The sequence below is a fragment of the Camelina sativa genome, chromosome 11 (genome assembly GCF_030686135.1).
Source record: "Camelina sativa cultivar CO46 ecotype springtype chromosome 11, ASM3068613v1".
Classification (NCBI taxonomy): domain Eukaryota; kingdom Viridiplantae; phylum Streptophyta; class Magnoliopsida; order Brassicales; family Brassicaceae; genus Camelina; species Camelina sativa.
In genome coordinates, this window is record NC_141890.1 from 7772725 (window position 1) to 7797758 (window position 25034).

At 35.7% G+C, this 25034-nt stretch overlaps 4 protein-coding genes, 2 long non-coding RNA genes and 1 pseudogene across 15 annotated transcripts; 4 read left to right on the plus strand and 3 right to left on the minus strand.

Moving 5' to 3' along the window:
- Positions 1 to 166: 166 nt before the first annotated feature.
- LOC104722416 (serine/arginine-rich splicing factor RS40) lies at positions 167 to 3380 on the minus strand. Of its 6 annotated transcripts, none has more exons than XM_087473674.1 (7): positions 3020 to 3243; positions 2322 to 2435; positions 1768 to 2023; positions 1441 to 1553; positions 1114 to 1355; positions 476 to 1036; positions 167 to 396 (listed from the first exon to the last, which is right to left on the minus strand). In XM_087473674.1, the coding sequence occupies exons 3-7, from the start codon at positions 1772 to 1774 to the stop codon at positions 366 to 368; spliced, it is 954 nt and encodes a 317-aa protein (XP_087329800.1). In that variant the 5' UTR covers positions 1775 to 2023; positions 2322 to 2435; positions 3020 to 3243; the 3' UTR covers positions 167 to 365. The 6 variants fall into 6 exon arrangements, with proteins under 6 accessions (XP_087329800.1, XP_087329801.1, XP_087329802.1 ...); XM_087473675.1 differs by having other exon boundaries at positions 2322 to 2432; positions 3020 to 3195; XM_087473676.1 differs by having other exon boundaries at positions 1768 to 2247; positions 3020 to 3147.
- Positions 3381 to 3639: 259 nt separating this feature from the next.
- Positions 3640 to 5204, minus strand: LOC104722417 (uncharacterized). Its single transcript, XM_010440572.3, has 6 exons — positions 4898 to 5204; positions 4656 to 4729; positions 4424 to 4547; positions 4151 to 4312; positions 3968 to 4038; positions 3640 to 3854 (listed from the first exon to the last, which is right to left on the minus strand). The coding sequence occupies exons 1-5, from the start codon at positions 5051 to 5053 to the stop codon at positions 3973 to 3975; spliced, it is 582 nt and encodes a 193-aa protein (XP_010438874.1). The 5' UTR covers positions 5054 to 5204; the 3' UTR covers positions 3640 to 3854; positions 3968 to 3972.
- Positions 5205 to 5260: 56 nt separating this feature from the next.
- Positions 5261 to 6976, plus strand: LOC147933735 (uncharacterized; annotated as a pseudogene). Its single transcript, XR_015571317.1, has 5 exons — positions 5261 to 5285; positions 5340 to 5506; positions 5632 to 5717; positions 5808 to 6608; positions 6703 to 6976. The product of XR_015571317.1 is annotated as an uncharacterized LOC147933735 (transcript).
- A 2420-nt stretch (positions 6977 to 9396) lies between these two features.
- LOC104722418 (nardilysin-like) lies at positions 9397 to 13386 on the plus strand. 3 transcript variants are annotated; one of them, XM_019232369.2, is made up of 14 exons: positions 9421 to 9564; positions 9668 to 9793; positions 9909 to 10187; positions 10270 to 10450; positions 10546 to 10717; positions 10803 to 10955; positions 11032 to 11468; positions 11552 to 11707; positions 11788 to 11967; positions 12042 to 12224; positions 12297 to 12397; positions 12488 to 12641; positions 12732 to 12835; positions 12915 to 13386. In XM_019232369.2, the coding sequence occupies exons 5-10, from the start codon at positions 10555 to 10557 to the stop codon at positions 12129 to 12131; spliced, it is 1179 nt and encodes a 392-aa protein (XP_019087914.2). In that variant the 5' UTR covers positions 9421 to 9564; positions 9668 to 9793; positions 9909 to 10187; positions 10270 to 10450; positions 10546 to 10554; the 3' UTR covers positions 12132 to 12224; positions 12297 to 12397; positions 12488 to 12641; positions 12732 to 12835; positions 12915 to 13386. The 3 variants fall into 3 exon arrangements, with proteins under 3 accessions (XP_087332109.1, XP_019087914.2, XP_087332108.1); XM_087475983.1 differs by having other exon boundaries at positions 9397 to 9564; positions 12488 to 12835; XM_087475982.1 differs by having other exon boundaries at positions 11788 to 12224; positions 12488 to 12835.
- Positions 13387 to 19410: 6024 nt separating this feature from the next.
- LOC147933736 (uncharacterized) lies at positions 19411 to 21391 on the plus strand. Of its 2 annotated transcripts, none has more exons than XR_015571043.1 (4): positions 19411 to 19623; positions 19969 to 20776; positions 20861 to 20905; positions 21008 to 21391. It is a non-coding gene; the product is annotated as an uncharacterized LOC147933736 (long non-coding RNA). The 2 variants fall into 2 exon arrangements; XR_015571044.1 differs by having other exon boundaries at positions 20861 to 20900.
- Positions 21392 to 21960: 569 nt separating this feature from the next.
- LOC104722420 (dehydration-responsive element-binding protein 1B-like) lies at positions 21961 to 22912 on the plus strand. Its single transcript, XM_010440574.3, has one exon. The coding sequence runs from the start codon at positions 22105 to 22107 to the stop codon at positions 22741 to 22743; it is 639 nt and encodes a 212-aa protein (XP_010438876.1). The 5' UTR covers positions 21961 to 22104; the 3' UTR covers positions 22744 to 22912.
- A 41-nt stretch (positions 22913 to 22953) lies between these two features.
- Positions 22954 to 24950, minus strand: LOC104722421 (uncharacterized). The gene is made up of 2 exons (XR_757205.3): positions 24589 to 24950; positions 22954 to 23543 (listed from the first exon to the last, which is right to left on the minus strand). It is a non-coding gene; the product is annotated as an uncharacterized LOC104722421 (long non-coding RNA).
- Positions 24951 to 25034: the final 84 nt, after the last annotated feature.

The following is a 25034-nucleotide window of genomic DNA, read 5'->3' on the forward strand; positions in this document are numbered from 1 at the left end:
CTTCGATTTTATTGACAAGGAAAAGCGTTGCTAGCTAATTTGGTTATATGTATTCTATGCAGGTTAGGAACTGAGGTAGCGGAAGCGAATTAACCCACGAACAAGATGCATACAACACAAGGTTTGATTGATTGATTGATAATAATGCCTTAACTAAACTCTATGATTGGAGTTCAAACTGAGATGATAATAACGGAAAATGCAGTACCTTGGCACACAGACAAAAGTTTTATAATCCGACAATAAAAAGAGATCCAAGTTGTAATCTACCGGAAAAGGCATTTAAGCAAGAGACCAAATCTAAATACGACGAAACAAACAGTTACAACATCCTACTTTGATAGAGGTTGTGGATCCACTTTTCATCACTCGTCAGCAGGTGGTGAACGAGACCGGCTGCAACATCAAGATCAAGAATGATGGTTAGATTCATGACATCATAATATAAAGCATCAAATTATTTCAACTAACTAACCTCTTCTGCATTGGGCTCTCTGCACCATCGTAGCCACCATCACTGTCTCTTCTTCCAATTGAGCCAGGGCTTTCAACTTGGCCATTCTCAGGGCTAGACCTCGATCTCTCCCTCCTCCTTTCAACTGGACTATCAACTTCACCCGCTCCATTTATCGGACTTTCCTTCTTCAGTGGACTGTGATTAGGGCTCATCCTATCTCTCTTGTTGTTGGGACTGCGGCTGCTGTACTTAGGGCTTGCGACTCTCTCCCTCCTACGAGGACTATCATTGCCTCTGCGGTCACGACTGTACTCGGGACTTCCACGCCTTGATTTCTTGTAAGGACTTGGGCTACGTCTTCTGCCAAACTCAGGACTGGTCCTGTCCTTTCTGTATGCAGCAACAGGACTAGCACCTCGGCCATAATCAGGGCTTCCTCTTTCTCTTTTGTAAGGACTAGGTGATCGCCTTCTTCTTTCAGGTGACCTATCACGGCGTCTTTCAGGACTGTGACCATTCCCTCTAGCATCATCATCCTTCACCGCATACTCCACAGCGATCACCTTATCCATCAGCTTACTGAATGAAAACACAAGCGAAATGTTAATCTTAAGTAAAGAAAGCAATTAGATACTGAACTGGACAGGAACACAAACCTGTTATTTGTAGCATCCAGTGCCCGGGTGGCATCCTCTTGCACCTCGTATTGGATAAATGCAAAATTCCTCCTGATCCTAACGTTTACGATTTTTCCATATGGCTCAAAGTGTCTCTCAAGATCCCGGGTCCTAGTATTATCCGCATCAAAGTTGATAACAAAGAGAGTCTTGGAAGGTTTCATGCTGGATGAGGATCTCCTTGAACCACCACCAGATCTTCTATCACCTCCTCGTTCACTCTATGCACAGACCCATTAATGCTATCAGTATTTTAAACCTCATAACTAAGTCTGAAAGAAATAAATCCGGAGGTCAGGATCCTACCTTTGTCCACTCAACACGAAGTCTGCGTCCCTTACGCCCAAATTCAATGCGGTCAAGCGCTCGGATAGCATCTTCAGCATCCCTTTCATCTTCCATGTACACAAAAGCAAAGCCTGGAGAAAAAAAGAAAGTAAAAAGCATAGATCTGAGTACATGAACAGTGAGGAAGTAAACCAGGTTAAGAACCTCCAGCAAACACGAAGACTGTCCTCTCTCCTTCAGAGGCATCAAAAAGCCAAACTTACCTACTACGACAAATTAAATTTTGAACATTCCTAGAGCCTAAAAAACTCTGCAAACCAATTGACCAGTAGAGCAGTTACAGACCTTGCATTATGGAATTAATATGTCAAGGAACAACTGAAAATGTGGAAGTCAGACGGGATGTGAATGAAAAGAGAGTGCCTTCTCCATTGCAGAGGTATGTCCAAGTGTGCAACGACTATGAGGAATGAAATGCAATTAAGATAGCAGTGCTATAGCGGATGGTAAGTGACTTGTTTTGGGGACCAAGGAGATGAGTTTTCCTATGGTCCATTCATAAGCTGGTGGGAGTATGGGCATCCCAAGATTAACACACATCCTGCGCCAAAGAAAATGCTGAGTATGGCGGTTTTAACACTAATTTTTTTTCTTTTTTTTATCTTTCTCCTCTGAAGTGATCTCCAAACATCAAGAAGGCGGCATGGCAAGGTGGATATGGTCGCTGTTTAGTACTTCCTTCCGGAGGACTCGTGAACATGGAAGTGGATTTGTATGACATGCATTTGAATTTTGCTATCTCATCGCACTAAGTGGTTTATAATACTGCTTTTTTCATCGAGGTTAACCACAAAGATAAAGAGGACATAAAAGGCAGAAGAAAGAAAAAAAAGGCTTACCAGCTTTCATATCCACCCTCTCAACCTTGCCATATTTCCTGAATAGCCGTTCAAGATCACCCTCACGAGCATCATACTCAAAGTTACCACAGAAGACTGGCTTCATGCTTGCTTCTTGTATATATATACAATGTAAAAAGATTCATGAGAGGAACCCAAAAGTACAAAAGATAATTCAAACAAGAAGAAGATCACAAGGGCTTTGTCAACAAGCAGACCATAGGTGTCACCCAAAATGAAAACTTTACAATGTATATAAGTCTATCAAAACAAAATCTAATTTCTTTGTATATAGATTTGCTTTGCTCAATTATTATTCATATCAAATCACTAATTCAAGACTTCAGATGTATATGAAATTCGAGCTTACAATCTGTGAAATTCATACTACTAAAAGATCCAACAATATTATAACCACAAAAAGTACAAGATTTTAAATTAATGCATCAGATCTAATCGAACTTGAGATCTGAAATAACTCACAAGAGGAAGCAAACGAGAACAAAGCAAGCAAAAGCATGAATCTTTACCACCAAAACAAAAGAAACAAACAAAGAGGCTCTCATAAGATTTTACAATTAAGAAAGAAAGAAAGAAAAAAGAAAACGAGATCGACGAATTCCAAAAGTTGTACAGAGCAAAACAGATAAGATCCTTTCAAGAACTCGAGACTCATGAAAAACAGACAATCAATATACCTGCCGAAGGAAGAATGATCAAAAATGGAATGATCTTGGCAGTTGTTGTGTAGCGTTGAAACCAAACAAAGCTCACTTCCGAGGAGAGAGATGAGATGGTGAAAGTATAAACTAGTACAGAGCAGAGCAGATAGATATTTTTATCTTTTCGAAGACATTTTTTTGTTCAGTTTGGTAAAGGTACTTTTGGTTTTCCTTTTTTTTTTTTTTTAAAATACGTCTTTGACTTTCTTATTTATTTTCTCAAGTTATAAATAAAATTAGTCTTTTTAAGTATTTTTAGCTGTCTACTTTATTGGCCCAATCCGTTATTAACAATTCATTAAAAGCCCAACCAAAACAAAACAAAACATCGATTCACAAATCACAATGTTTTTCCTATCTTACATCTTTATTTCCTTTTCAATTCACCAACCGTAAGATCGATTCACCAACCGTAACTCTCTCGTCTCGTCTTTCTTTTTTTTGCTTTTTCCCCCAAGGGATACCGTTTTAATATGTTAAGGATAAAGAGTTACAAAGTGCATTGATGGACGTATGAAGCTGATAGCTTAGAGCGCACATATTACAAGAAATTACAACTAAGAGATACTATGAGAGTGGAGTAAAGATAAAGTTAATAGCTTAATTAAAAGGTTTTTTTTAAAGTCATATAAAAAAAGCATGTCGAGTTTAAGTTAAAAAAAATAAAACAACTGGAAAACATTGTCCAGGAGAAAGAGAGCGGAAATATATATAATTTGCTAGACATAGGTGGGGATTTTAGTTTTGCGCTTTTAAATTGGTCGGAGCTTCTTAGCTATGGCGAGCCAGGTGCGCGCGAGACCATTCCAACCTATATGAGCAAGAAACAATGACCATTCATCCAAATAGCTACTGCTAACTAAATAATTCATCATACACATACACATGAGAGAGAGAATAATCAAAAGAAATGGACAACGTTACCTATCTTATGGCGATGGCGACTGAGGCATGGAGGTTGAGGTGGTAGCAATATCGTTAGATGACAACTTCTCCTGTTAAATGATTACATATACATAAGTTGGGTTGTAAGAGCCTAGAGATGACAGAACTTCTCCAATGGTTATATATACACATATATGAAAAGAAAGTAAATTATATATATACCTGAGTATCAAATTGATCAGAGTCAAGAGTGGTCTGATGATAATCTTTGTATTTCTTGCGCAACTCTTTAATTTGTTCTTTTGCCTTGGATAGCTCAGCTTTGGTTTCGAGATACTTTTCTTTGTAGGAACTTTGTATTCCTGTTTTCTGACTTTGCATTTCCTACAAATATAAATAAACTTACATTTATTCTAAGTATTCGCATTAGAAATTATATTATATTATAAATCATTTGCAAAGGGTTATGAAAAGAAGATAAATTTATATCAGGACCTGAGTATCAAATTGATCAGAGTCGTCAGGCGTGGTCTGATCCTGATCATCAGATCCCTTCAAGTCGTCGTCAAGTTTTTCCATACGGGTAGAAGAACAAGCTCGCAGCGACTGTGAGGCCAACCTGCATATATATAAGAGCAACATTTAACAACCATTACCATCGACAATAAAAGCTATCACTATACGCAGGGACACATTAATTAGAGAGATGATAAAAATGAATATATACGTTGATGTCCGCTGACGCTTGGCAGTGTTAGCCTTTTCCTTTCTAGGATATATAAGAGTCAACTTCGGCTCTGGCTGTTATCAATTATATAAAGATGTTCTAGTTAAGAAACTAATCAATCAATAATTTTTTATAGAAAACAAAAAAAAGACCCTAGCTATAACAGAAAATTAATTCTCAGTTCCGATTTGCAAAGGTAGACTATATATATATATGTATATGAGAAGAAAGAAGTCAATCACCTTGTTCAGCATAGACTGAAGCCAGTCCTGATCTAAAGAATCCAACCACTCCTTACCAACACCGTGACGCACACATGTGCGAATTCGAGCAGCAACAGACGGCCGGTATCGCTTTCTTAAATCTCTCGCAAACGGATTCCTCCCACCTCTTCTCATACTACCGTTCTTCTGCGGATATGCTGTGCCTCCTCTAAAACTCTTTTCTTTTTCTTTTGGGTGGGGGTGGTATGCTGAAAACCCTAGCTTGGTATATATATGCAAGTTATTTGGGGCTTAAGCAACGTTTATTATCTTCGACTCCTGATCTGGCCCAAACTACATTTTTCTCTGGTTTATTTTATAAATAAATGGTACTTAGGGAAAATGGCCAATTCACCCCTTGAACTTTGTTGCTTTGAGTTGTGCTTATAACCACACAAACTTGATTAAAATTTGAATCAAGTGAAAAAACTTTTTAGCATTCTCGATGATGCAAGTGAAAAAACGACATTCCTGTGTAACGAGGCTGCACCAATGCAAAAATACATTTTTGATGGGGAAATTGGGAAAAATGTACTGGAGCCAAAAAATGTTGTTGCTTGCGCAAGCTTCCTTCTGGAACAGCGATTGGTAAAGTTTTTCCTTCAAGGTTTCACCATTCCTCTCTAGTTGGCAAAGCAAAGTGTCTAATACGCAAACTTTTGCTTTGCATGTATTCCTTGCATGTGAAATTTTTTTGTACTCTTAATGTGTAGATCAAAGCATGGCTGGCTGACAAAGATGCAGAAGCTCTGAGGTGCCAAAATTTACTGGTTGAAGAGGAAGAAGCTGCTCGAAGAAGGTATGTGCTTATAATCGCAATGCCAGTCATATAACATTGCTAAATCCACTTTATGTGGCGTCTTATTTACTAATACTATGTTCGGAGCAGACAAGCTGAGCTTTTGGAGAGGAAGAAGAGGAAGAAGCTAAGACAGAAAGAACAGCGAGAGAAGGATCAGAAAAAAGATGCTAAGGAAGACGAGAGTACCACATCAGAGGAACAACAATATCCAGCTGAGTCATCAAGCCAGCTACCTGTAGCTTCTGATTCCGAGGCACAGAGACCAGATTCCATACCGATTGATGCTTCTTCATCCCTCGAGGACCCTCAAGTTTTGGAAACGAATGATGGGAGGTGAATGTCAAGCGCCAATGGTTGATGATGATGGCTTTGGCAATGGCCAAAACATGGAAAGACAAAATGGCCGTAGGTCGAATGGGTTCCATGCTAATCATGCGCCAAAACTTGGAGGCATGCGAAAGAATGGAATCAACAGAGACACAAGAGTCAATAGTGCTAAAGTTTGGAGCCGAAAATCCGTTAACCCCAAATCGATATCACAACATGCAGCAGTGACTCAGCTAGATCAGACAAGGAACAGTGCACTTCGGATTGGAGCGTTCAGTTTAACAATCCCAAAAAGTGGTCTCAGCGGAGTGCATAACCAAACCAAATGCAGTGAAGAGGATAGAAGAACGAAGACTGTTGAGGTGAAACCCACAAGTGAGCAAGCAACTGTAAAGATATGGAGACCAGTGAGCAGTCAGGGAAGGAAAGTTTCGGCAGTCCATGAAAACGCAGACAAAGGTGATAAGAACTCAAATTCAACTGCAGCCGAAGTAAAGACAACTCATCATCACATAAGCGTGCAGTTTAACAACCACAAAGCAAAGGAGTTTCTTGCAAAGAGTAAATCTTCTTTTGACTTGACATTTTAATTTAACACCGCTAATCGTTTAATTTCAATATATATTGAGTTGTATATTCAATGTGAATGAATCAGGATGGAAAGAGGCAACCTCTGGAGAACACGTGACTTTGGTTCTGTCTCAGGAAACAGACATCTCGGGCAACAACACTCACGAATCCTCAAATGGTGTTATAACCGCAAGACCAAAGCCGAGGATGAAACCCGAAAAGGGAACGAAGGTAAAATAGGTTCCAAAACAGAGTATTCCTTGAAAACAAAAAAAAGACGAGCTTGATTCTGGACCAGAGAGTATCATTCTTTTTAGGTATACCAAAAGTGCAGTTTTAGCGAGAGAGACAGGTCTTTTTCTGTTTTTTGCTTTTAGAGAGATTTTTTCCCATTTTAAGAGTCTTTCCATTCTTTTTTTTACTTGTTTGCTCTCGATAGAAAGAAATTGATTTGTTATTTTGTTGACCTTTTTCCCATCGCGAGGGTTTAAATTTGAAACTTTGAAATGGGTTCTCTGATTTTTTTGTGTAATAAATTTATTTCTCAAACACACCGCATATAGAGCTCTCTTGCCACTCGGATACAAATTTGAATCGCCTTGGTGTTGGCTCAAAGTATTGGTTATCAAATCACTGTAAATCAAGAGAACTAATTTAGCCAACTTAAAAATGTAATTCAGCGGAAGAATGACATCAATAAAGAGAAGAAATTTATAGTTTTATGATAAGAATACAGTTTGTGTTGTTGCTGTCAATGATAAGTCTATATCATAAAGAGTCAAGACCAGGTATTTTATATGATAGACTTTTTTAGTATTCAGTATAATATTAAGACTTTTTTTTGTTTGGGTAAAATATGTCAAGTGAATCCAGACCGTTACACCGGGAAGAAAGTCCAACTGTTTGCTGGACTATGATCCCCTTTTCCGGCGACCTTCTCATTGGCCCACCACTCTGATCTAACTTTCTCTATCGTCTCTTCCTCTTCAGTGTTATCAAACTTGAATTCTTTGCTCGAGCCTAACGAAAACGATCTTAGTTTCTGACTCTGTTCGCTCTCTGTTTCTCCCGACGTTTTACATCCGTTTAGTGGTCTCAAGTGTTCCCCGCTCGGTTTTTCATGTGAACCGGATCGGTTTAGCTTGCTTGCAAGACAACGTGCAACATCTTCACCAGTCAACTCGAAAGAAACTCTGTGAGCAACCACCCCAGCTTCTTCATTATGCCTTGACGACGACGACGACCCGTGGTCCGAATTGGCTAAAGACGCAACCTCAGATATCTGACTATCCAAAAAGCTTTTTCTTTAAATTATTATTATTTCCCCGAAACAGAGGATCCTCGATCCATCGATGACGATATACGATCGGTTGATCTCCGCCGGGGGAAGGTTATCCTAATCCTCGTATGCGAAAAGATCCTCCGCGTGCTTGCTCATTGTCACCGGTGCGGCGTCGTTCACCGGGATGTGAAACCGGACAACGTCTTGGTCGATCTTGTAAGCGGCGGAGTTAAGCTCTGTGAGAGACGACAGAGATAGTCGTGGGGGCACCGTATTACGTGGCGCCGGAGGTTGTTATTGGAGGAAGTACGAAGAGAATGTTAATATGTGGAGCGCTGGTGTTTAACGGTGAGACGGCGGAGAGCGTATAAAATTTAAAAAAAAATTAAAAAAGGGGTTAATTGTAACATAAGTTTTCTTCGAAGAAAATATTATTCTAGTAAAAAAAAGACGGAGTATTAAACCTCCAGAAACAAAAATAGATGACGGTTTGTTTAGTTTTTTTCTTCATATTTGCTCCATATAACTTGTTATATATGTTTTCTTCGTGTCCATTTATTTTTATTTTATTGAATATCACTATTTATAAAATACAATTTTAAAGATAATTGGCACTGCCACTGTATGTCGTCAATCAACCGGAAGATTCATAATTGCGTAAATGGCAATCTATCGATTCGTACTTTTCAGATTTTCAATTTGTCATGTTTGACAAATTAAACGAATGGTTGATAATTTGATATATAGTAAGTATATTTTATGAATCCATTGGTTTTGGTGGACATGTATCGTCGACTCTATTCATTATTCTTCTCCTAATCGATATGACAAAAGTCAAGCAGCCATAGTAATAAAACATATGACGGCGACTAAAATAGAAGGATTTCTCTTTACTTTGCGAACTATAAATATCTACTCTTTTTTGCCCCCAAAAATAAATAAAAATCTACTCTTTGACTTTGACTTTGAAAATTACTTTAAGATTTGCCTTTTTACGATTATATGGATTAGCGGCACACACATACGTAAATTAACCTTCACTATACAATAATGCATATTCCTTTTCGTCGTACAACTTTTCAACACATTGTTCCACTTTATTTTTCCTTTTTTTTTTTTACAATAAAAAGGAATGGAAACTTTTTCCTTTTATTAGTTATAGTCTTACAGATCTAGTTCATAAAATACATGCGCATGTACTGAAAAATTATTGTTGTTGGACTTGGATCAGGAGCATACAATATATGCATGGTCGTGAAAGATTATTCATACATATATTTGCATTAGTATGTTTAACAGATCCTTATATCTATATCTAATCCAGTTATGCAACAGGTCAACCCAACAAGACTTCACTTATCCACACATCTACAGATCGAAAGCTTTTATATATTTTGAAAAGTCTCGCAATGGATATGTACATTGCGTAGATACATACAGATACAAAAAAAAAAAAACCTTAAGCTTTTAATTAATATTGTCTTCAATTACTAATATGTACATGAGCTGTATCCTTTTTGTCAAACACATGAGCTCATGTTTAACAAGTTTTCTTTCTTTTCATTTCAGAATTTGATTTACATAGGTCAGATGACATGACACGTCTTGAGCAGCTCATGGCATCTACAGCCCCCAAGAATCATCCCATTAAAAAGTTTACATGGGGTATATAAGATTCATTCGTCCCTTTGTCTTTAAATTTGTTTAACGTTTAAGTTGCCTTTGTCTTTAAATTGTTCGGTTTTTTTTTTTTTTTTTGCATCCTTAGGCAACAAAAAGTCCTTTTCAATCCTTGAAAAGAATGATAAAAAGAAACTTCTCCATGAACAACTTTTGAATATGTTCAAAACGTATTTTGTGGGTGCTTCAATGAATCTTGTGGTGCATGGATCAGGTGATATTCTTGTGTTTCATTTGATATGTCTCTGTGATATTCTTGTGTTTCATTTGATATGTCTCTCTCTTTTGTGCAATTTAAAGAAATGATTCATTTGATTTATCTTTTGTAGATCCCATCGATAAGCTTGCAACGTGGGTGACATCTCACTTCGCTAATATTAAGCCCAAGGAAGCAACACAACCTCTGTTACGTAAATTTGATCCTAAAATTCCTTTATGGAATCCTTCTGATTCATCCAAGTATCTATATATCCTTAAAGCTGTTGGGGAGGAAAACCGTCTTCAAATTAGTTGGAAGATACCTCCTAAGATTCCTTCAGATTCATTTTCAATCTTTCCTCCAGATTCCGAGAGGCCAGAAATATATCTCCAGAAACTATTAGGCCATAGTAAGTATTTATTATTTTCATTGTTGTGTTTTATGTTGTACTAATATGTTCAGCTCTGTAACTAGTTTTTTCAAATTTTCAGGATCTAAAGGATCTCTCTACACTCTTTTCAAAGAAAAGGGTTGGATACTGATCTAGAGGTCTCTGTTGGGGCTCTCAAATTCGATGCTGATAATGATGAAGAAAGCACAATTGATTGTACTTCCATTGGTAGATTGTTTATAATCTCTCTTCATCTCAGAAACAACATCCAAATTAGTGAGGTATAGATTTATTCTTTACTCTTTCACTTCAATTTGGTTGATTATTACTCTTACATTTCAATTGGTTGATTAATTACTATATATTTTTTTAACAGATATATCGGATGGTTACTTATGTCTATGAGTTTCTAAGCTTTGTCGAACATGAAGATGCTCCATCATGGGTAATGGAAGAATATTTCCTTATGAAGGAAATCATGTTTGCATCATTTGATTGTTATGATGCATATGGTTCAGACCCGCCAGCTTTAACTCAAAGAATTGCAGGTTGGTATTTTCTCTTGCTTGTGATATTTCTTTGTTTTATCATCAATTTCATTTTTGGTTCTAATAAAATTTTGTTTTTGTATAGCCAACATGAGTTATTATTATCCATTGAAGAAATCTCTTTCTGGAGATTATACTCATCTCTCTTGCAGCAGACAATCAGTTTTAGGCCTTCTGTGTTTTTTTACGAACTCAAATATGAGGCTTGATTTTGTTGATAAATCACTTGTTGAAGCAGGTAAAGTAATCAAATCTCATTGTCTTGTTCTTTTTTTGGATCTTATGTTTGTTTTAACTTTCATCCTTGTTTTCAGAATGCTTAGTGGAATCGTGGTTCAACTCCTTCTACAAAAAAACGGAAATTCCATCTACCATTACAGGTAAATGGCGGCTTCGTGTTCATGAAAAGCAGCGTTTTCAGTTTCCCCCCAAGAACAACTTTCTTCCGTCTCGCTCTCCAAATGAGGATGATCTTATGAATGAGGATGATAGTGAGGAGGATGACGAGGATGATAATGAGCCGGATGATCTTATGAATGAGGATTCGGATTCACTTGCCAATGAGGAGGATGATAATGAGCCTTTAGTTCACAAGTCGCATATTAAATTATGGCATTTACCTGACAACGATGAAGTGCCATGTGTTAGTTTCATTGTTTATCCTGCTTTGTCCTCTGAGTTGAAGAATCAACTAATGGTTCACTTGTATGTGAATCATCTAAAAGATTCTTTATCAGAAATCTTATACCAAGTAAGTGTCTCATAACTTCATTTCTTTTATATGAAAGATGTATAGACTTGAAACATTTTTTACCCAAGTTTATATATGTACAGGGAGGAGAAGCCAATTTTGAAACATCAATATTGATTTTCTCAAAAATCAATATTGAATTCAAAGTGAGTGGCTTTAAAGAAAATCTCTTCAAGTACATCTCTGAGATTTGGAATCAATTCAAATCATTTACCCATCCATACGAAACCACTTTTGCGGTATGAATTTATTTATAAAAGAAAATATATTGCAATCTTCTTTTTTATATTGCTAAAGTATCTATGAACCTCTCTTTCAGATGGTAAAAGAGCTAGTGGAGAATCTTCAGAAGAAGAGCGTTCTGGAAGTTTCTGGTTATTCTAATAACTTGATGTTACAACAATTAACACAATCATCTTATGCCATTGATGAGATGTTGAGCACTCTGTCTTCAATCTCTTATGATGAATTTGTTCAATTCATCCATATGTCTTCCAAGGTATCCGACAATCTTTTTTCGATTTGTGATTTTCTAAGTGATTTATTTTTTTTCGTTTTAAACTTCTTTTACAGATGTTCATTGAGGGTCTATTCAAAGGAGATATATCCAAATTATTTAAGATGAATCTTTACACATGTCCAAATTATTTGAAGAGAGTGTAGAAATTCCTTGTGATCAGGAATATGTACATATTCCTCGTGGCACTAATGAATTTCAGAGTTCAAGTTAATTCTGATATCAATTCTTTTGCCGAGGTAAAAACAAAAACTTATGCTTTTAAGTTATATAATGTTCCTTTGTCTCATTTTTATTCTTTTTGTTGGCAGGTTTCTTTCCAAATTGGAATGGAGAAGTTCTCTGCCAAGAAAACAGCAATATTAAAGTTGTTCCACGCAATGATAGGCCATAACTTATAAGATCAACTAAGGTTAGTTTCTCTTCTGAATATTTTGGATGAAAAATTATCAAATCTTTGGTATTGGGTGTGGTTGTTAACAATGAATTTTATGATTTCTAGTGCAAAAGAGAAACTTGGATACCGTGTTGATAGCGGTGTTGATTTTAGGTATGGAATCAACCGATTCGTAATCAACATTACTTCTTCAGTGTACGACCCTGCATATTTGCTAAGTCGTATACACAATTATGTAGAGACTCTTGAAGTATCTCTGGTATGTTTTTCTAATTAAAATTTGAAGTTTATTGTATAGTATTTTCATTAAAAAGGCTTTGTTAATCATTCAACTTCCTAATACTTATAGAAAGAGGTTAATGAAGATACCTTTAAAGGCCACATAGATTTCTTGGCTCAGACATTCCCAAGTCAAGATGGGGAAGATCTGTGGGATCAGATTACTGAGAAAAGGTAACATTTACATCTTTTAAATGATAGTTTGGCCTAGCTTGCACTATTTTGAATTACTAACTTATTGGTTGACTTGCAGATTCTGCCAAGGCTTCAATAAGAATGTAGTCTCTTAATTAAAAAAGATAAGAAAGAAAGATGTTGTCTGCTTTGTCAAAAAGTACTTGATAGCATCGAGTCACCACCACCGTAAACTTGAGGTATGTATTTGGGGGGTGCAACACTCCCTGCCCCCTTTGACATCTTCTGTATGAAGTGTTTGCTTAAAGAAATCTCAGCCGTGGAAGCCAAGGGAAAGTGAAGGTCGTGACCAGCTCAAGTCATCAATCGAGAAGATATAGCCAGCTCTAGCTAATCTAGATACGAAGGTTTTGCAAACCAATATTAGAACTTTTTCAAAGTCTCGTGAAGACTTTCTTAAGTCTTGTGAACTCTTTCTTACTTCTTGTGAACTCTTTTCTTACGTCTTGTGAACTTTATGAAGTCTGGTGAACTCTTTGAAGTCAATTAAGAGTGAATGGTTATTAAAAAATGAAAACTCTTTTTAAGTCTGGTGAGCTCTGAACTTTTTCTGAAGTCTTGTGAACTATTGTAACGGGACCATAGACGGATGTTTGGATCCAATTCACTAGGACGCGGCAAGCTAACATCTAGATTATTATTACATACCAACTTTAAGGTCTCTCTCTGGTGCATCACATCTAAAATTAAATAGATTATATGTAGTTTTTATCGAGACCAAAAAAAACTGTTGACTGAACAATTTGAAACTGGGATGCTAAAAAATAGTCGAACAATTTGAAACTGGGATGGATACTAAAAAAATTGAGAAGTAAGTCTAGCAAAGTCTTGCCCCAAATCTGGTCAAGTCTTTTCTTAAGTCTTACAAAGTCTTGCGCTCAAGTCTGCCCTTAAATCTTATGAAACAAATTGCGCCAAACCTGGTTAAGTCTTGCCACAACCCTGGTCAAATCTGGTTATGTCTTACCTCAAGTCTGGTGAACTTTTGCCTCAAGTCTAGTAAAAATCTGGTGAAGTCTTGCCTCAAGTCTAGTGAATCTTTGCGCCAAATCTGGGAAGTCTTGGTGAAGTCTTGCCTCAAGTCTAGTGAATTTTTGCGCCAAATTTGGGAAGTCTTGCCTCAAGTCTAGTGAATTTTTTGCGCCAAATCTGGGAAGTCTTACCTCAAGTCTGGTGAAGTAAGTCTTTCCTTAAGTCGGGTAAAATCTGCTGAAGTCTTGCCTGTCTTAGACCATCTTTATTGGTTAACTAGAGAGATCCTTAAGAAAAATCGTACGACGTTCAGTACAAACAAAAGTGAACTAGAGAGATCCTTGAGAAAAATGTAGTCTTTGGTACTTTGCCTCTCTAATGTTTTACGATTTGTGTTAAGCTAAGCAAAGTACAAGACACAAACAAGAATGAACTAGAGAGATGTATGCTTCGCCTAGTTTATGCTATGTAAAAATCTAGATTCACCAAACTGGAGACAAGAATTAACCAGATTTGAGGCAAAACTTCACCATACTTGACCCAAGAATTCACCCTACTTTAGGCATGTCTTTTCACTATATTTTATTTATATTTTTTTATCATAACTTTTCGTTCTAATAAGTGTGTCTATTTAAATAGTCATGCTTTTTGAACTCTCTTTATATTTGTCTCTTCATCACTAATTAACAAGTTCATTGAAACAAATTTTCCATTTTATGTTGAGTCAATTGAATATATTCTATAATCTAACTAAAATTTTAGAAATGATTATAGCAATAAAGAAATTTTATACAACTTAATATTGAATTTACAGTTGTGTCTATTTATCTTAACTTTCCGTTTAAAAAAATATTTTAATATTTAAAAATAATAATAACAATTTGAATAAATGAGAACAACAGTTGCGACTTTTCGCAGTACTTTTTTGTAAAAAAGTTAGTTTTATTTGTTCTTTTTAAAAAACTCAAACAGTTGTATTTGTTCATTGTAGAGTTGTGTCTTTTCACTATATTTTATTCATATTTTTTCATCACAACTTTTCGTTCTAATAGATGTGTCTATTTAAATAGTCATATCTTTTGAACTCTCTATATATTTGTGTCTTCATAAATAACTAACAAATCATTGTTCATTGTAACAAATTTTTCATTTTATTTTAAATATAAATATTTAGAATATTATTTTTTTATTTTTTTATTTTTTTATATCTAATATTCAATGTTATTCTATTATCTAACTAAAATTTTAGAAATGATTATAGTAATATAGAAATTTAATAAAACTTAATATATAATTTACATTTGCGTCTATTTATCATAACTTTTTGTTAAAAACTATTTTAATATTTAAAATTTATTTTATTTTGTTCAAGAGTTGTGTATTTTAATTTACCATTGATACTTTTTCACTCATTATTAAATATATTTTTAATTATAGTTATCTAATAGAAAATCACATTAATCATTATAACCATTAATTCAATATTTTCAGTAAGGATCACTTTGTCATAATGAATTTTTTTAATTGTAACTCTTTACCATAATTCTTCATAAAAATATCTTATATTTATAATACTTTAAACAATATGTTTTGCAAAGTTGCGTCTATTCTACATAATATTTTTTGTTATAAGTTTTTATTTTGATGATTGTGTTTTTATTAACAGTTTATGTATTTAAACTATTCTATTACATTTAAATAATTGCATAATGTATAATTTTAAATTTAATTTTTTTTCTCTAAAATACTTCCCCGCGACATCGTGGGGGATCTGAGTCCTAGTAGTAACAATAATAACAATAATAAAAATAATAATAAAACAGCGAACAACAATTGCTTTGTGTATATATACATACCATGAAATCTGAAGGTATTACAAAACACAATAGAGTACGAAACAATCCTGACAACACATAAACATTAAACCACCTCTGTCTTTCATGAAGCCCTTTTTTGTCTAACACGCCACCTCCAGTAACTATGCAGCTTTTCACAGGAGCTTCCTCAAACCAGACTAGGCACTTGTTGAGCACACATGACATGAGTACTCATTTACCAGAAGTGCGTCCAACGCGTACTTGTACATCGAGAAGAAGTACATGAAGAGCCAATGCTTAGGAAGACTCTCTTTAGAGATGAAGTAACCAGAGAACAAGAAGAATGCCGCCAGAAGAATTGTCACTAGAGATGTTCCAGCAATGTAGTTAGGCGCAAGAGAGCTCAAGAAAAGCACAAAAGAGTTTGCCATTAGGAAAATGATCCAGATCACGAGCACAAAGTAGACGAAAGCTTGCCATGAAGGGCAGAGACCTACAAGAAAATCACATATTCTTTTCCTTCAAAGGATTCGAACCCGCCACTTTAACTGCTTCTCGATGCGTTTTTCCTATGTCTCAACCACTATCTTTTTTATTCATGATGCCCCAAAATCTTTTAATATCGTGATGCATAATCACAAGCTTTACCAACTTCAGGGCGAAAGCGTTGATGACTTACTCCACAGTGGATCAATTTACTTAACAAGCCACAAACACATAAACCCACAGTAATCATTCACACCCACATAAACCCATAGTTGTTTGGAAGATATTTTTGTTTATGTATTTGTTCATTGTATTTGCTCATTGTACAAATATTGTAGTAGTTGCCCATGTTAGTAATTTTAAATGATCGTCTAAATGATAAATAGAAACTTTAATAACTAACGATGAAATTCTATTTCTACTAGAGTTAATGGGTTATAATTAAAAAATTTAACTTTTGATCAAAAAAAAATTAAAAATTAAAAATTTTAAGCTTACACAGAAAAAAAAGAAAGTAAGTGTGTATTACAAATTTACAAACCAAATGCATTTGTTTATTACACTCAAGTCGATCAATACAAAGATTTCGTTTTCCTTTTCTTTTCTTCACAAGATTTAAAAGTTAAAGTTTACACAAACACAAAAAAAAAGTATGTATTTCAATACAAATGCATTTGTTTATTACACTAAAGTTAATACAACTAATTCGTTTTCCTCGTCTTCTTTGCTTCACATAATTTCAAAAGTTTAATAGTTGCTTTCAAGGCAGAAGATGTGGCCACAGTATCAAAGTACCACGTGGATGAGGACGAAGTTTCGACTTTCCAATATACAATATGCTACAAACCCTGCATTATATTATCTGATCATACATAACTTCTTTCAATTACAGACTTACACTTCAGCATCAAAAAGCTACAAAAAAATATTACATAAATTAGAGTCGTCTCGAATCTAAGCAACAAAAAGCTCCAAAAAACAAAAGAAATAAAAATTCCAGTCCGATTCATTCACTAAAGAAAGAAAGAATGTTTTTTTTTCTACAAATGTTTCCTAAAATAGAGTATAAAACCGAAACAACTGATTCAGTAAAAGCTCAACTAATCGTCCGTACACCAAAAACGGAAAGATGGTCCCACGAAAGAGAGTCGAAATCATGAAACCGTGGTTCGACCGTGGGAAGTAGTGTCCCTACCTTCCCTTCACTGCCCCCCACTGGCCACTGCGTACGTAATTACGTATACGTGGCTCGCTCTCGATTTCCCTTAACACGTTCATGTCACTTTCAAGCTTTACTTTCTATTTTGCACTAGAAACTTATTTTGTGGTTTACTGCTCTTTTACCACTCTTTTCCCCTCTCGTTGTCGTCCGACGATGTCAATAATGACGTGAGAGATTTGAGAGTGCGATGTCACAGGGATGGTTCTAGTAAACGAATATTTTATGAAGATATTTTATTGTTTTTTTTCTTTTGTTTTTTTAAGATATTTGATAGCTATTATTGAGATTTTGAGAGATAATTTGTAGTTGATTGGATCTCTGAAACAAACAAAAAACAAAAAAAAAATATTTTATAGATGTATTATTGTATCGGTCGACGACTCGACGGTCTAATCTAATCCTTGGCTTAATCAAGTTCTATATTTTAGTTTAGCTTTATTAAAATAGTCGCTGGTTTAACAGTCTTACACAAACACAAGTTATTGTGTCGCTACGCTAGTTTTGGTACACAAACACATGTTAAACAATCTTAAGCATCATTTTTGTGCAGATGATTCTTTGGCCGAAGGTTGTTTTTTTTTTTTTTACTACGTACTTTAAGAAGCGTTGATTGGAGATTAAAATACAATTGCAATAACATGTTTTTTTTGATAAAGCAGATCATTATTAACTAAGTCAGTAGTGAAGCGGCGAAGTGAAGGGAAACACATGATTTTGAAATTGTATATTGTAAAGAGAGAAAAAAAAATTACATCTTGAACTTGAATTAGATCACCATATTAAGTTATATATTGTGAAGAAAAGATATATATATACTATGAATGGGTATAAGAAAATATAGATATACCATGAATGGATATAGAACACTCAATTGGAGCTGATATATTTATAACTATATAAGTTTGAAGCTCTCAATTGGAGTATCTTCTCGTGAAGTTCAACTCACCGTGGTTTTCGACAAGTTTTCCGGCAATAAATGTGGATGAGAGGTAGTTGAAGAGGAGAGAATCAGAAGATAGGTGTGGTGGTTGATGAAGGAAATAAGATGAGACAGGGGTAAACTCTTCCAAGTAAGAAGCTCCCGGCGGAGGTGGAATGGTAATTGTAGGAGGAGGAGCTTGTCACCACCATTAGAGAGAGAGGAAAGAGAGGAAATAGTTTAAAGTGAGAATGAGGCTGAGGGTTGTGTGATCAATTGCATGCAAAGATTTTTATTGCATCTTTACCACACTCTCTTTTTGTCACGTACTCAAACACTTGTTCATTTTGTCTCCCAAACCCGACACACCCCGCCACTTGCCAATACACAGTCAGGTAGAAATCGTATTCTAGAGAATTGACTAATTTATGCGATGAAACTCCAAAACCGTTAGTTTATTGACTTGCGTTCTCGCATATATTCAAGTATAAATTACATAACTTCCATAAAAATCTGAAGGAAATACTATAGAATATTCACAAAAAGGAAAACCATACCAATCTTTGTCCCTTTTCTTTATACTGATATATTATTCTATAGCACCTATGCTTAACATTCACTATTAATTTTCGTTTGTTAATTTTTGGTCATGCTAAAGAGTTTTTTAATCTTCTTGGGTCAGTATTAAAATTTATATGCTCAATCCTATCCGTCTATCAAGATTGTGATTATAATTACACTTTTTGATATGAGATGAATTGTTGTTACATGCCGACAAGCGATTTTTATTCATTTAATTATTAAATCAAGAATGATTATGTTCTTAATTGTTTAATTATTATGATCACACAAATATCTACTCGCACAATTTAGTTGCAATGCAGAATACGTCCAAGAACAAGACACATAAAATATCATTTACGGATATTATTACCCCTCGGTCTTCGGTTTGGTTTGTTCGGATTAGACCGAGTAAACCGAAACATTCGGAATTCGGGTCCGAGAGAACAACAGTAAGTAAACCGATCGGATTGAATAAAATTGGGAATTCGATTTCGGGTAAATTCGGTTTGGAATCTAATTTCCGATCGGTTTTGTAAACCGAGGTATAAAAGCTTAGTTTTCTCATAATCTCATTAACCCTAAACCTAATCACTCTCTGAAACCCTTGTCTGCGACTGCAACGACGATTCTTTCGCCGTGAACACCAAAGTCCGACTCACTCACTCTTCTTGATCATTTCTTCCCTCCTTCTCTTAATCTCTTCTTATGTTACTCTTCTTCGTCTTCTAACAAGTATATAGGCGTTGGTTCTTCAGATTTGGTGAACCCTAATCCCCAAATCGAAAAGGTAATCTCTTATTCCTTTCAATCTCTGTTGTTATAATCGAAATGGTTTGAAATCCTTGGGTTTCTGTTAATTTGTAGTACCCTAATCTCGTTAATCTCTGATTTACAACAAAAAAAACCTAACCCTAAATTTTTCCAAATCGATTTATTTTCCAAATTTTGTTCTAGTTTCTTGATTTCTTCTTCGAGGTTGTTAAATGTACTACTGTTGTTTTTAGTTTTGAAGTTTTAAGCTGAAATTAACCACAACCTAGGGATGTTGTTAGTCGATTGAATTGAGTAGACTTTTCTTGATGGTAAACTTGTTTAAACTTCTCTAATGCTAAGCGTCTGTTATGCTTTGTAGATGGAGGCTGAAGATTACGACCCTAACGTCCGGAAGGATGGTGAAGAACCTGTTATCATAGAAGGAAGTAGAAATAGTAATGAAGAGGTTAGAAAGCAGGCTCATATTATGTTTGATAAGTTTGATAAGTATTGGGATGGGTTGATGAATATGAATCCGATCATCATTGTTGCTAGTGTTTTAGATCCCCGGAATAAAATTCAGTTTGCTACTCTCTGCTTTGAACAACTTTATGGTAAGAATACAATATAGTTTAAGAAGCTTAGTAATTCACTTACATGTGTGATGAAACAACTGTACTCGGAATACAGTTTGAGACTTAGCAACCCTATGGATGTTGATCAACCAGAAGCTGAAAATCCGAGACATATTGTAGATGACTTATCCGATGATGATGACTGTGAGGGTATTGATTCTTTATACAACAAGCTGGTTAGATCTAAGGGACCAGTAGAAGGCTGCAGTGAGTTAGATATCTACTTAACTGAGAAGACATAGGTTAGAGTAGAGAGTTCTTTGGGTTTCCCTTATGATGTCCTCTCATGGTGGAAATGCAACAGCCAGAAGTTCCCAATCTTATCTGCAATGGCTAAGGATGTTCTAGCTATTCAAGTCTCCTCTGTTGCTTCGGAATCAGTTTTTAGCACAAGTGGTCGAGTCTTGGATTCATATAGGAGTTCTTTAACTCCTTATATGGTTGAGGTTCTGACTCTCACACAGCAATGGCTTAGGTGCAACTTCAAAGCAGATGATGAAGTTGCAAACATAACCCAAATGATGGAGGATGTTGCATTCTTTGAATCCCTTGGTAAGTATAACATTTCTGTTTATATACATTTCTTCAGACCATCTTACTTATAAGTTCTCACACTTGTTTGTTTTCATTGTGTAGATTCACGGAATGCACAGACTCAATGAAATTCTTTATATAAGTTAAGTATTTCAATTTATGTGTTCTTGCTTGTTACTTGATAGTTTATTGACTGTTGGAACAAACCGATTATAAGTTCTAAGGCTTCTTTGTTTTCAATGTTTACAGGTAATCATAGGCTGCTCTTTTGTCCTTTTTGATGTGGATTAGCAGCTTTAACTTAACTATTGGCGCAAATGGAAGCTCCTCATGCCTCATTAGTACATTTTGACTAGGATAAGGAGCCTGCGACCAAGACCAACAGCCAACAGCCTTATTGTATTGATTCAATACCCTCTCTCTCTCTCTTTTGAACAATGTGATGGTATTGTCTCAATTCTAAACTGTTCTGAGGCTTCTTTTGGTTCATACATTCTGATGTATATCATGGCAAATATGGTCTGTAATGGTATATTGATGAGCAAAGTCTCATTTTTTTTTGGCTATTTTGGTTTAGAAAACCGAATTACATTGTATTTCAGTTTTATTCGGATAAGAATTTTAGACAGCAAACCGATTCGAATTACCCGAGAACCGTTTAAACCGACCCGAATCTTTAATCGGATTATTTCGGAACCAATTTGAAAAATCCGAATAACCCTGAAAACCGAATAAACCGTTCCAAACATACCGAAAATTCCGAAGCCCCAGGGCTAGATCTTATTATAAGATTCTTATACTATCTATTATTTTGTAGTCGGGTGACAATAAGCTTATTCATGGAACTTAATAATTTTAAAAATTGGTTGTCCTACACTACACAAAACGACAACCACAGTGCCACACACACACATTCACAATTTCACACAATAGAAGGTATAGGAAACCCACATAGAGATATAACGAGTGAAGAAGAGTCAAAAGCCTTCTCAGACAGGTCAAAGGACACATGTCAGACTCTTAGTGAGTAAAACCCGAAAACCTCATTTTTACAGAACCGTGGGAATGCTTAGTTTGTGTTTTGTACTCGTGGCATTCCCAGAGACAGAAGTTTCGTGTTCTTCTTTTATTTTTGTCCATAAAATATCTATTCACTCCGGCCAATATAAAGACGAACTCCCACTCCAGCCTTTCTTTAGCTACAAACATTAAATCCACCTGAAAATATAAAAATAAATATTTTAAACGAAACAGAGATGTTTTACTAATAATAGAAACAGAGAGATCTTTTAGTTACTACTTATTACAACCTTATCCAGATTATTTCAAACAGAGCAATTCCAACAATGAACTCATTCTCTGAAATGTTTGGCTCCGGTTACGAGTCTCCGGCTTCATCATCAGGCGGAGATTATTGTCCGACGCTGGCGGCGAGTTGTCCCAAGAAACCAGCTGGTCGTAAGAAGTTTCGTGAAACTCGTCACCCAATTTACAGAGGAGTTCGTCAGAGAAACTCTGGTAAGTGGGTGTGTGAAGTGAGAGAGCCAAACAAGAAATCTAGGATTTGGCTAGGAACATTCCAAACCGCCGAGATGGCAGCTCGTGCTCACGACGTCGCTGCCATAGCCCTCCGTGGCCGATCCGCCTGTCTTAATTTCGCCGACTCGGCTTGGCGGCTCCGAATCCCGGAGTCTACCTGCGCCAAGGAAATCCAGAAGGCGGCGTCTGAAGCTGCGTTGGCTTTTCAAAATGAGAGTGATACCACGACGACTGATCATGGCCTTGACATGGAGGAGACGTTGGTGGAAGCTGTAGTAACGGCAGAACAGAGCGAAGCGTTTTATATGGACGAGGAGGCAATGTTCGGGATGCCGAGTTTCTTGGCTAATATGGCTGAAGGTATGCTTTTGCCACCTCCGTCCGTACAATGGAATAACAATTATGACGGCGAGGGAGATGCTGACATGTCTCTATGGAGTTATTAAAAATTCGATGTTCATTTCCAGTTTGTGCTATAATCTTTTTAAAATCTTGAAATCCTTTTTTTAGAATGGATCCTCTGCTTCTGTTTTTTTTTTTTGGTAAGTAACGTATTGTGTGACTTGTGTGAGACACGAGTGTAAATAATTCAATACAAATAAATCGTTTTCTACTGATTTGTCTCAGATAAGTTGAAATGTTGAACCCCCAAGAAAAATTAAAAAGTCGAATAGTTGCTTTCAAGGCAGAATATGTGGCCACAATCATTACACGTGGATCATATTGGCGTTGTGTTATATCATCACATACCCCGTGAATGATTTAGAGACTTACACTTTAGCTACCAAAAGCTACATAATAATATTCATAAAGTAGTGTGGCATGTCGAATCTACCAACAAAAATGCTACCAAAAATTCCATTCCAATCCGCTAAAGAATGTGATTTAAAAAAACGTTCCCTAAAATAGAGTTTGAAACAGAAAAACCGATTCAGCTAAACCGAAAATAACATGTCCGTACGACAACCAAATGTTAAAATAAGTTCCACATTCCAAAAAAAGGAAGATAGTCCCCACAAGCTAGCGCATGGGCCAATCAAAATCTTAACACCGTGGCTCCACCGCGGATACACTGTCCCTACCTGAATACCTTCCCTTCATCGCCTACCTTCTACGTGGCTCGCTGTGGAGTATCGCACCACGTGTCCCGTCACTTCAACCTTTAGTTTCTATTTTCTACTAATAGTATTTTGTTGTCTTATTTCTTGACCATGTCTCTCTTTGTCGTCGTGCTTCTCCAAAATATCTAAGAAAACGTGGGAGTCGTGAGTGTGATAGGCCAACGACGGAGACGTTTTTTGGAAGCGAATATAATTAATACTGATATTTTAGAGCTCTATTGGATTTGACTTGAGATATTACTATATTAGGCATACGTTGATATTTTATAGCTCTTATTGGATTTGACTTGAGATATTAGGTACATGTATTATTGAAATTTGAGATATTTTGTAGATTATATAGTAATAGTATCAGTCTAATCCCTGGCTTAATAATTCATTTACATGTTTTTGTTTAGTTTATTAAATTCCAACGCTAGTTTTGTCAAACATCTGTTAGACTTACGTAACCAATCAATCATGCTGACGCCAACGAAAAACCTAAGCAATTAAGCTGACTGTGTTGTAAGAGATAACACTTGCACAAACGATTATTCGGCAGATGATTTTTTATGTGACATTGGGCAGAGTTGAATTTTTTTCTTTTCTTTTTGCGTATAAAAAGGAAAATTATTTCTTTAGTACGTATGGTATATACACTCCTTCTATGGTTTTTTCATGTCTCACAAAGATTCACATTTAGTTAATTAATATCAAATTTTATAAATTTTAAAAAAATAATCATAAAAAATTAAAAATCTTAATAGTGTCTATAATACTTTTTAGTAAAAAAAATATATTGTATTTAAACTTAATAACCATTGTTTCTTAATTTGTGTAAAAATCCTCTAACATCAATATTTAAGGGACAAAAAAAAGTACTATACTACTTATATAGTTTTATACTTGAGAAGGGATACCGGATACGAGATAAAACCGATTGATTAATATGTTTTTTTTTAACTTCAGAATGAATCTTGATTGTCTACTTTTACAAAATTGTGTGTGTATTTTTTTTTTTTTGCATAATCAAGAGCATTATTTAATCAGTAGCGAAGAGATGGAACGAACACATGAGTTTAGATTGTATATTGTAATGAGAAAAAGGTGTTGATAATTGGATAACTGGATATAAAACATTCAAATGGAGCAAATAAATAAGTATGTGATCAAAAGGGTTTACCGGAGTACCTGGACGAGAAATTCTACTCATCATGATTTGCAACGAGTTTTCCGGTAAGGGAAGGTAGATCTAGAGGAGAAGTAGTTGAAGAGAAGAGGATCACAAGTTAAAGGTGTTGGTGAAGGAAATAATAGAAGAGAGGATGAAGAAGCTCCAAGATAGAGGTCTTGGTGAAGGAAATAAGAGAAGAGATGAGGAAGAAACTCCAAGATAGAGGTGTTGGTGAAGGAAATAAGATAAGAGAGGAGGAAGAAACTCCTCCGTGTGAGAAGGAGGTGCGGTGCCTGAAGGAGGAGGAGGTCGCCACCATTAGTAGAGAGAAGAGAGAGAGAGAGAGAGAGAGAGAGAGAGAGAGAGAGAGAGAGAGAGAGGGTTGAGAATTGTGATCAAGTTAATGCTAAATGTTCTTATATTGCATGCTTGCTATATTCGTCTTTTGTCACTTACTCAAACA

What these genes read in the sequence shown, in the direction of transcription:
- LOC104722416 (XM_010440570.2), bottom strand. Translation starts at nt 2,427, where the DNA reads ATGAAGCCAGTCTTCTGTGGTAACTTTGAGTATGATGCTCGTGAGGGT. An exon ending in GAGGGTGGATATGAAAGCTG is followed by an intron (nt 1,554 to 2,321) that starts GTAAGCCTTTTT and finishes TTTTTTCTCCAG; the next exon opens with GCTTTGCTTTTGTGTACATG. An exon ending in CTGGATGCTACAAATAACAG is followed by an intron (nt 1,037 to 1,113) that starts GTTTGTGTTCCT and finishes GTTTTCATTCAG; the next exon opens with TAAGCTGATGGATAAGGTGA.
- LOC104722417 (XM_010440572.3), bottom strand. Translation starts at nt 5,053, where the DNA reads ATGAGAAGAGGTGGGAGGAATCCGTTTGCGAGAGATTTAAGAAAGCGA. An exon ending in TTCAGTCTATGCTGAACAAG is followed by an intron (nt 4,730 to 4,897) that starts GTGATTGACTTC and finishes AATTGATAACAG; the next exon opens with CCAGAGCCGAAGTTGACTCT. An exon ending in AAGCGTCAGCGGACATCAAC is followed by an intron (nt 4,548 to 4,655) that starts GTATATATTCAT and finishes ATATATATGCAG; the next exon opens with GTTGGCCTCACAGTCGCTGC.
- LOC104722418 (XM_087475982.1), top strand. Translation starts at nt 10,555, where the DNA reads ATGGTTACTTATGTCTATGAGTTTCTAAGCTTTGTCGAACATGAAGAT. An exon ending in TTTAACTCAAAGAATTGCAG is followed by an intron (nt 10,718 to 10,802) that starts GTTGGTATTTTC and finishes GTTTTTGTATAG; the next exon opens with CCAACATGAGTTATTATTAT. An exon ending in TATCAGAAATCTTATACCAA is followed by an intron (nt 11,469 to 11,551) that starts GTAAGTGTCTCA and finishes ATATATGTACAG; the next exon opens with GGAGGAGAAGCCAATTTTGA.
- LOC104722420 (XM_010440574.3), top strand. Translation starts at nt 22,105, where the DNA reads ATGAACTCATTCTCTGAAATGTTTGGCTCCGGTTACGAGTCTCCGGCT.